A 10,792-nucleotide genomic window follows, 5' to 3' on the forward strand; every position below is an offset into this window, starting at 1 on the left:
ATGATAGGATAAATAATAATCAGTTTTTTTTCATTGATTGTACGCATCCACATTTCATCTGAATGCGTCATTCTGGCAAAATGTACCCTGGAAATACACTTAATCGAAATCCTGTCTAAATCCTATCCTGGACATAATCATGGCCTAGGCTAACGTGACCTGTGTGGCCACACTACTGTTTGGCACTGGCTAAGTAGCTAACTTGTTCATAACCTGAGAACATTCATGTCTCAGGAGAGATTATGTGGACCTGCTGTGCTGACTGTTGAGAAGGATGTTGCTTCAACCTTCAATTATGAAACTTAATCAGAGAATTTCTGCCTGTGACATCATTCCAGCCTGCTCACCTTTCTGCCTGTGACATCATTCCGGCCAGCTCGTCCTCCTGCCTGTGACATCATTCCAGCCAGCTCGCCTTTCTGCCTGTGACATCATTCCAGCCTGCTCACCTTTCTGCCTGTGACATCATTCCGGCCAGCTCACCTTTCTGCCTGTGACATCATTCCAGCCTGCTCACCTTTCTGCCTGTGACATCATTCCAGCCTGCTCACCTTTCTGCCTGTGACATCATTCCAGCCAGCTCGTTCTCCTGCCTGTGACATCATTCCAGCCAGCTCGCCGTCCTGTCTGTGACGTCTTTCCTGTCTGTGATGTCTTTCCTGCCTTCCTTCTAGGGAGTTTTTCCTTGCCTGTGTCACCTCTGACTTGCTCACTGGGTGATTTGGGCAGGGATAATGTAAAGCGCTTTGAGACAAAGTAATATTGTGTAAAATGAATGAGGCTAGTAACTTTTTGGAATCAAATAACTTAAGCTCTTGTTTGTCAGGAAAAGCTGATTTTTTTATGCTGTATAAATATCGCTGTCTAATTAATGCTTTTATAAATGTGCAACTGCGGTGCTGTAAACCGTCTCGCAGGCCATTTTTATCAGTGTTGTAGTTTGTAGATCTATGGCTCTATTGCTAGAGGTCTGGCATGAGGTTAGAAAGTATGTAAAAGAATCAAATTCTCTGTCACAATTTAGTCCAATTTGGGGGAATCAGCTCTTTGTACCAGGAAGAGCAGATGCAGCGTTTAAAACATGGTACTTAAAGCAATTAACAGTCTTTACCTATCAGGATCAGATATCTTCATGTCCTTTGGGGAATTAAAATCTGTATTTAGTCTAGATAAAAAAAACATTATTTTAAATATCTTCAATTAAGAAGTTTTGTGAATGCAAACCAAAAAAGTCTCAATAAAACTCCCCGTTCAGTTGGAAAAAATTGATGATCAAAAATAATTTGAGAAAAGGCATCATTGCAGATTTTTATAAGCTGTTGATATGAATGTGGATCTAGAGGTATATTAATACACTGTATGTGTCACAAAATAAGAACTTTTTTGGAAGAAGTAAAAAACGTGATAGAAAAGGGATAACGCTGAATCCTAGATTGTATTTAATGGCATTGTATCTATAGAAGCATGATTTTAGTATAACTGAATGTACATTTATTGATCTCACTTTACTGTTAGCCAAAAGATGTATTGCACTGGCTTGGAAAAACATTAGCAGGCCTAGCACTACCCAGTGGTTGAAGCAAATGTCGTCTTGCCTTCTTTGGAAAGAATAACATATATACACAAAGCAAAACAACATTTATATGAAAAAATTTGGGGACCTTTTATCGACTTTATTAAGGACTGACACCTAACAGATGACTCGACAGATTTCTGATTTCGAGTACTTTCAGTAGTACTTGGCAGTTCCATTCACTCAACCTACATCCATATATAATTTAAGGAATGCTGTAATACAGAATTGTTTTTTGATGAGAGAAGCTGTGTTCCTTGTTCTCTTTTTTTGTTATTGTCTTTTGTATGTCTTGTACAAAATGCTATGTGGTACAGACTGACTTTGTAAGCGAAGTTGAATCGCCATTGTTGTGACTGCTGTATTGACATGGCCAAATCTTTAATAAAGTGTTGTGGCAAAAAAAGTATAATTCGCTTAACTCGTTTATTTTTTTTGTCCGCTGTATAAAATATAAAAGAATATTAACGTTCATTGGCTAATTTTTACACTGCTCGTAATTCCTATCATTGTATTATGTTCCGCCGGCAACGTTTTTAATCAGACTCCGAGACGTATTCCGCTTCGGGAGATATAAACTGTGATTAAGCAGATGTTTCGCAACTAAATAATATTGCTTCATATTTAAAAGCTGCGCTTTAAGGGTAAATAATTAAGTCTGCCGTATTGTGTAATATTTTATACTATACACAATTTGTTTTTAGCGGTCATAAACATTGTCTATTAACAAATAAATGCCACTATAATCCAAAGATTAAGTTATAAAACGCGGAAATGAGTATGAACACCATGCAAACCACTTGCATAACAATTCACAAAAAAACTGAATGTCCTCGCCATTTTTTGCGTACATAGAAACGCCAATATAATACAATCAACGACAAATATTAGAAATTAGGATTTCACGTTAGGTTGTTTTTTTACATTTCAAATAAATTTAAGATACATTCGTTTGAGAGAAATTTTATTTTCTTAGGAACCTCCCGTTTTTATTTTTAAAATGCCTTTATTATAAAACCAGAAGAAACGATTCCGAAGTTCATAAGCTGCTGCAAATTTACTCTAATTAACCTGGCTAATTAGGTTAATGCGCTAGAACCTAAATGAGACTCCAAAAGGCGCTTGCGAAAGCAGTGCTACTTAAAGATTGGAGGTGGTAGGGCGCTGTAATATCGCCTGCTTTTTTATTATGGCGCGATCGCGGTGCTGCCTGCGCTGTTTTCATAGCTTCGTCGTTTTTCTCGTCTTAGCTGCTGCTTCAGCGCAGCAGACGGGGTCTAGTGGTAACGTGTGGGCTGATGGACCCTGTCGAGTGAGCGAAAGGCTGGCGTGTGGTTACCCCGGTATAGGCCGCACTGCCTGCGAAGCCGTACACTGTTGTTTTGATGGTCAGCAGTGTTATTATGGAAATGCAGGTGTGCTTGACTTTTGTTTTTCTGGTCGTCTTTGTATCTTAAGGGGGCCCTAGGCGATGAAACTTGACCTCGTCTTTCTCCCTCAGTGACTCTGCAGTGTACTGAGGATGGCCACTTTAAGGTTGTAGTGGCTAAGTCTCCTGCAGCGCTACCCCTTACCCTGCCTGCTGTTTCCCAGCTGGGGGACGGAGCCCCATCTTGCGGTCCTGTTGCCGTCACTGATTCTTTTGATGTGTACAACTTCCCGGTCTCTGCATGTGGGACCACACAGAAAGTGTGTTGCTCTTCTGGTTTCTAATAAAGCTTTGTGTCTTGAGACAATGCTTATAGCCACTGTCTTCTCTCCCAGGTGGAAGGGAACTACGCGGTGTTCGAAAGCAGGCTGTACCTCTTCTCCAGTGCTGGGATGGGATTGCCGAATTTGGCTAGAAATGCTCTTTCCCAAGAGTAAGTGGGCTAGGGGGGATTTCTCTGGCTGTTGACCCTCACCTGGACTTGACTGACTGCAATTTCAGGGTGGTCCTGCAGTGCAAGTACCTCATGTTGTCCACTGCTGAAGACCCTATGATGCTGCAGCCCATCACAATCTCAGCTACGGGACCACTCAGGATCGAGCTCAGGCTGGCGAAAGGGCAACGCGACACATCTGGATGTGATGAAGGTACAGCAAGTGGTGGTGTTGATGTTTTGACTTGGAATAATTAGTGGTGAGCTGGTTGTTGCTCAGGAAAATGGTACAGCACTGCCGCTTTGGTACCCCAGGGTACCAACAGCATTAATGTACCTCCAGTGGTACAGAAATGTTCCTCTGAATATCTACCTACAGCTATGGTACAATTGGCAGACCCTTGATGGAATTTTTAATTTTTTTTTTTGCAGATGTTCATCTCTATTCATCATACTATGGCCAAAGCGATGGCCCTATTACCAAGATGTTAAGAGATCCTGTGTATGTTGAGGTTCGCATCGTTGAGAGGACGGACCCCAACCTTGTCTTGCTTCTGGAGCGTTGCTGGGCAACCTTAGCCCCCGATCCTCTGAGCCTACCCCAGTGGCGCCTCCTGGTTGATGGGTAATTAGGAAGCCAAACTGGTTCTGGACCTGACAAGCCTGCCTCCTGCCTCACTGTGAGTCTCTACAGGTGTCCTGACCAGGCTGACAAGTACCAGACCACACTGGTCCCGGTGGATGGCTCCTCTGGGCTTCCATTCCCATCTCACTACAAAAGATTTGCTGTAAAGATGTTTGCTTTTGTTGACCAGAACTTTCACCATCGTCAAATGCAGAAGGTACTGGGACCCATAAATGCTGCTATCTGATTACAATGGATTAACGTTAAGATGTATGATATGCTTTTTGCAGGTCTTCTTCCACTGTAGCGTAGCGGTGTGTCACCTCTCTGCTGCTGATAACTGTGAGCAGAGATGCTTCCGGAAAGGTAGAGCTATTGCTGCTGATTGGAAGGACCGGCACCGTGAGAAGGCCACAGTCTCCAGTCAGGAATTGGTTCTAACAACCCAAGATGCTCCTGGCCAAAGGCTGCAGACCATTGGGTTTGGATGGTGAGGGAGACTGTGGGGACCAGAGGGCCCCAAACAAGTGGTAGAGACTGTCTTGGAGGTTAAGGGCAGCTGAGCAGAGCCTTGCTTATCTGTGGCTTACCTGGTGATTTGTGATTGGCCCATCAATAAAGGAGTCCAACCTTGACTGCTTCCTCCTGCCATTTTTTCCCCCCCAAGTGCCTCTTGACTCTACATGTGATGCCTCTTCTGAATGGCTTGGTACATGGTATCATAGATGGACTTCACTCACCTTTTAATCTCAGGTCTTGATACAAGTCCAAATTTATGCACGAGTCCCTACAATTTTACTAAATATCCTTAGAGGAAATGGGCGTTTAGCAGGTTAGGTCTCGTCCATGATGGGCTCCTAGTCTGATAGAAGGCAATCGCTGCTACCTACACATGAAAGGCTTGTGCTCCTACCATGTGAGGTGGACAAGTGCGAAAGGCACCAACTCCCCCAAGGGGGAAAACCCAACAAATAAATGCATGAATGTTGTAGAAGGAATTTACTTGGTCTGTGGCACAGTACATCATCATGTTACGAAACTACTACTTGGCTAATGGTTCTGCTGTAGAGGTATCTCCACTGCTGGACTTTCTGTCCTTGTACCAGTAAACAGTGTCCTCAGTCACAACAGGAGTAGCATGATTGTTTTGAAGGGTTTGGTGTTTGGTTTATAGCTGTCCTGCCTGATAAATCGGCCTCATTAAAACACTAATGGGTTTCAGGCAGACTGCAGCCTAGATTGGCTGACCCTGGCGTGTTTGTAGAAGCTCCACACATGTCATACTTCCTGTTGGTGTCTGTGGGTTAGCCCATAGGAAAAAGACAAGCTTTACTCAACTGCTGTCATCGTTTGGGTTTGGCAGAATTTTTAAATGGGGGAATCTGGACATCAGGAGACTACTCAAGCCAGCCGTTTGTAACCAGAGTGTGTGAAACTTAAACGTGGAGTGAAAGGTGTCAATGATACCCCTTGTCTTATTAAACCCAGTGATGGCTGATTGTCAGCCATCCAGTTAGCATTTAAGTTACCAAAGGTGTCAGGATCTAATTGGCAGTTTGCCGGTGCACCGTTCTGACACTCGAACTCCCATTGCTTCTTGTAAATGCGGGTCGGTGATGGGTCCTCAGGCCGTTTGCTTTAGCCCTGTCTGCAGCCACTCATACCGCTGCTCGATCAGGACCTTTTAATGAGTCACATAAAAGCGCAACACTGCTCTTCAACAGCATGTGCCTCTAATTAACTAGCCCATAAATGACTGGCTCCTGGATCGTGTTGCCTGTTACTATTGCTGCAGTAGCCGCAAGTTCTCTCTAATTTAAAATTTAAGCAGATGCAGGGTTGGGTCACTGACCTGTTAAACAGTCAAAACATTTTATTCATATTACTGTGATCCTGTTGCATATACATTTTTTATATCAGTGTCTAAAAATGGGCAACTAAAGCTGCACTGGGCGTCATGCTCTTAAAAGGTTTGTTGACGCGGTCTCATGTTTTCAATAAGATTCTAACAGGTCAGGATGCTGTTTAACCAAATGGCTGCTTCAATATTAGTTTAAATACTAGAACTGGTGACCATAAGTGGAAATTAGCGGGAGAACATTTTAAAACGAATTTGAGGAAGCACTTCTTTACGCAGCATGTTGGAATAGTTAGTGTAGCACAAGCTAAAACCCTGGGTTCCTTTAAATCAGAACTAGACAAGATTTTAACAACTGTGAGCTATTAGGTAAGTTCTCCCCAAACGAGCTTGATGGGCTGAATGGCCTCGTCTTAAATTTCTTATGTTCTAATGTTCACTTTCAGGGAGTCTTACTTTCCATGATAGTAATATGCAGCTTCAGTGAATTTCATTGATTACTGCACCTGAGTATCGAAGGCGCTGCCCCTTATGATTATATTGTGTTGTTGTATTAAGCAATTTGCATGAAGTTCTTAAATCTCATTACGGGATGCAGGACTTAACTGTGAAAGTGCGTAATCATTAAGAATTTGGGTGACTGACAACGCTACACTTGAAATTGCTAAGATGATTGACCATCATACCATGAAGTATATGGCAGAATGAAATGCATTTCAGATAAAAGAAAAGAGTAGTTTCACAAAGCAAACTCTCCTTCATTAAGACAGTTGCCAAGGGAAAAATCCTTTAAGCAACATCAAAGAAATCTGATGAATGATATCAGAAGATCAACAAGGAGCAGGATGTTCCACTACCATGGAAAATGTATAAAGACAGATATTCAACCTCTGTGAAAGGGCTTCCATGGAGTGGAGCTTCTGAATGGTCCCAGAAATGCTTCTAAATAATTTTGACCATCTCTTGATACAACAGATGGATGGAGCAAGGCTTGGGTCAGAAATGACACACCTCATTTTCTCGGACTAGGACAGCAGCCAGAAGACGGAGGCAGAGTGTGTTACGGGCTGGAATAATTGGTGGTGAGATCGTGGGTGATGGTTTAGTGAGTTCCTGAAGATATTAAGTTGATTGCAGATGTTTGTATTAAATTCCTAAAAAACAACTTTGTAGCCTGGTGTAAAAGTCTCTGTAGTTAAGATTTCTTGTTGTAAGTGGGTTTCAAAAATAACATCTTCACCCGATTTAAATTCCCTTCAAAGTACCATCAATCAATGATGGTCAGTTTCCTTCAAAGGATGTACTATGGTGTGCTATTTTAACAGCAGTGGGGATTCTGCCCACGGCAATTTAGTATCTAAGCAAGTCTTGGTCATATCTGCCAACATGTGCGTCAGTAGATTTTTGATTTCCAGCTGCGCTCCAAGGAGGATTCAACCTGTTTTGAAGGCTTCTGTTCCTTGTGAGGTCTTTGTAGTGTTGGGTGCACCTCTACCAGGGTGACATGCACATGCATCTTGAGAAATGCTATAATGCTGCAATGGGTATATAAATGAATCATTATTCTTTACTATTACATGTGTGAGTATGAGAAAATGTAGTTAGGCAAGGTATGCAGTGCAGTAAAGGAACGGAGAACCAGTTACACATCATTTGCACATTGTGGTGTCATTCAGGGGGCTGTTTCCCAAAACCTCCCCTTAGCAACTTGCATTGTTGGACCCATTCAGTTGCAATCACACCACAGCTCAGGTGCCACCAAGACTTCAAATCAGGATTCTTGACCGGAGCTATTTCTCAAGACGGCTCACACTCCCCTCTTTCCAAATCCAGACTGTTTGTAGAGACCCCCCCCAGGCATGGAGACTTCAGGGCAGACCAAGCACCATCTTACCAGTTTGCATGGCAAATTTTTGCTACAGAACACAAACAGCAAAGTGCATCGATCGGTCATACAGCATCCTTAGTTCTGCTCCGCCTTGTCCCTGCGTGGTTCACTGGCTATTCAAATAAGCACAGGAACATACCTATCACATGGAAAGATAAAGTAAAGGGCTGTTGTGGAGTGAACCACTTACAAACACGGTCTTGTGTAAATTGTAAACTGATGCTGTCAGTGAGCATGACAGATGGCCTGTCAATGTTATGATCGCATAGGTTACTCTCCTCCTCTGACGGTGTTAATGTCACCAGATCAGCTGAATGTTTATTTCTCATTCATGTTTAACGACCAAACAGATGATAAAATTGACAAGGTTTATAATAGCAACAGATCTTGTTTTGACCTTACTGTGTTAATATCAATTCTACGTGTCTTGTGTGACCACAAGTATGGCAGAGACACATATCACCGCCTTTCACACGCCGATGTCGGAGTAAACCATGGGGAACTTAAGACTGAGACCCCTTCGGATTGTACCATTTGATGAGATTTGGTGCTTTTTTTTTTGTAAACTTTGCATGTCAATACTGGGATTGTGAAATTCACACAAGTTCCAATGGGTAGGAAATGTAGGGAGATGAGACTGGAAGATGGAAGAGTCATGTGAGTGTTTGGGATGGTTTGGCATCCGGGATGGAAGGATTTCATGCATGGAAGCCGCAGTCAGGCAGAACAACAATTCAGATGTACTGAGTTATCAGTAAAGATCACCTTTTACCTTGGAAGTTACTGAACCGGTTACTTCTGGGGTTTTACAAACCCTTTACAAAGGGATTCAAAACTAAAAGAGTCACCTGAAGGCACTAAAGACTGTAGGCCTCAGTTAGAAGCTCTGGGGGAAGATGGGTGGACAGACGTACGAGCACGGCAAAGACAGTCACAAGGCAAAGACAGTGACACGGCAAAGACAGTGACAGTGACATGGCAAAGACAGTGACAAGGCAAAGACAGTGACAGTGACATGGCAAAGACAGTGACATGGCGAAGACAGACAGGCAGCCATCCAGTGTGTGTAGAGGGTTACAGGCACCTAAGAACTAAACAAGCAGTAAAACTCACCAATATTACAAATGCTTCATGAAAAAAGTCAATAAAATACATCATTTGACCTTGTATATTATATAGGATATTTTATCCAAAATATAAAAGTATTTCATTTGATATTTATATGTTGCGAACAGCAATAAAACATGTAATTTGGATTCCAGCTGTAGTCGGTTCCTGGTGGTTTTTATTATGGAACAAACTTTCTCTTAACAAATATACACAGCCCCAATTAGATCACCAATCTGGGTGTGTAACAGTGAAATATCCCATAACATACTACTGTTTTTATAGAATGCAAACTTAGCTCATTCCTTGGTTTGGTTACGAAGATGGAGAAGAAAACACAGACTTAGCAACATGATCATCTGAACCACTGGTGTCAAACTCAAGGCCTGCGAGCTGGATACGGATGATGACCCATTTCATGGGCTGCATGCGCATTTATGAAAAATAATATCGCTAAAGGACTTAATCTGATCCACACGATCATTTTAGAATACATCGATCTGAAACATCCCACTTCACAATTTAAAAAGCGAACTGCTACTATTTTCACCACTTCTGGGGGGCAATAGATTGCGACAGGGGTACACTGTTTGAAGAGAGACGCGACTGAGGTTAGGATTTCAGGTCTGGCCATTTTCATGTGTTTTTTTTTGTGCATGACTTTTTGGTGAATACCTGTATGATGGGGGGGGGGGGAGTAATGCAGGGTAACAATATTAGACTAAAATGACATGATAATAAATAAGTAGTGAGTAAATAAGTTTTGTAGTATGGAGACGGGGGAGGGGGCAACGTATGGCCCAGCACACTAACACTCTGTATCTGTGATCAAGTCCAGCCTCAGTAAGGCAGTCATGTCTGCAGGCCCTTGAGCAAAGCCCCTAACCCCATTCTCCATGCTGCCACACTTGCTCTTACCTAACATACGGTATCTTTATTGTCACTGTACTGTTATGAACCACGGGTGAAGACGGGCAGGTTGGCAGGCAGGAGGTAGGGAAGGGGGAAGCAGGCAGGCAAAAGACGGGGAAAACTGGGGATTTATTGGGGAGACCTGGGAAACAGCGACAAGGAAACATAGCATAAAGTTACACGACGTCAACGACGGACCAAAACCAGGGCAAGACGTGGACTCAAATAGACGAGACTGGGCGAAGATAATAGGACACAGCTGGGCAAGATCAGGGAAGCACACGTGGATAATCAGGGGGCGTGGCACACACGAGGATAATCAGGGGGCGTGACACACATAATCAGGGGTTGTGGCACACACGAGGAACGGACGAGCCAGGCATGACATGTATGAGTACAATGAGATGATGTGTGGCTCTTTCGAAAGAAGCTTTGGCAGTAAGCAGCATACAAGAAAATTTAACTTAGAAAAAAAGATGAAATAAAAGTAACATATAGTGATAACAGTACACAGCGTAAAAGTATAGGAGAAATACTGTACTTGAATTATTGCATATAAGATAAATATACTGCACTTGAGAAATACTGCACTTTAGAAAAGCCTCAGTTGAGAGTGCAGGAAATGATCACGAACAGCACTTTTGCACAGGATAGCGTGGAACACAGTTGAAGTACAGAGATAAGTGTATTCGAAAGGGCTGGTTTTCCACGGGGTGATGGCGTCCTCCTGCCTCCTGTTACAGCTCAATTCCTGCCTCGGGGGAAAAATTAAATGCCCCCCACCCTCACTGGGCACTAATTGTGTATTTATTTATTTATTCATTGTGAATTTTCGGCACTGAGAAGTGAAATGCTGTCATTTAAATCCTACCATGCTGTCAAAAATGTGGTTTAAAAGCATTGATATCATGCGGCATTTTATTCGTTCTTTTTCTGTGGCATGCAGGGTCTATTTTGGCAACAGTCA

General features: G+C 42.7%; 1 protein-coding gene across 1 annotated transcript; it reads left to right on the plus strand.

The window, feature by feature from the left end:
- Positions 1–2,637: 2,637 nt before the first annotated feature.
- Positions 2,638–4,695, plus strand: LOC125719987 (zona pellucida sperm-binding protein 4-like). Its single transcript, XM_048994916.1, has 7 exons — positions 2,638–2,988; positions 3,075–3,262; positions 3,338–3,435; positions 3,504–3,649; positions 3,868–4,060; positions 4,130–4,277; positions 4,351–4,695. The coding sequence occupies exons 1-7, from the start codon at positions 2,763–2,765 to the stop codon at positions 4,552–4,554; spliced, it is 1,203 nt and encodes a 400-aa protein (XP_048850873.1). The 5' UTR covers positions 2,638–2,762; the 3' UTR covers positions 4,555–4,695.
- Positions 4,696–10,792: the final 6,097 nt, after the last annotated feature.

This window comes from Brienomyrus brachyistius, chromosome 2 (genome assembly GCF_023856365.1).
Source record: "Brienomyrus brachyistius isolate T26 chromosome 2, BBRACH_0.4, whole genome shotgun sequence".
Lineage (NCBI taxonomy): Eukaryota > Metazoa > Chordata > Actinopteri > Osteoglossiformes > Mormyridae > Brienomyrus > Brienomyrus brachyistius.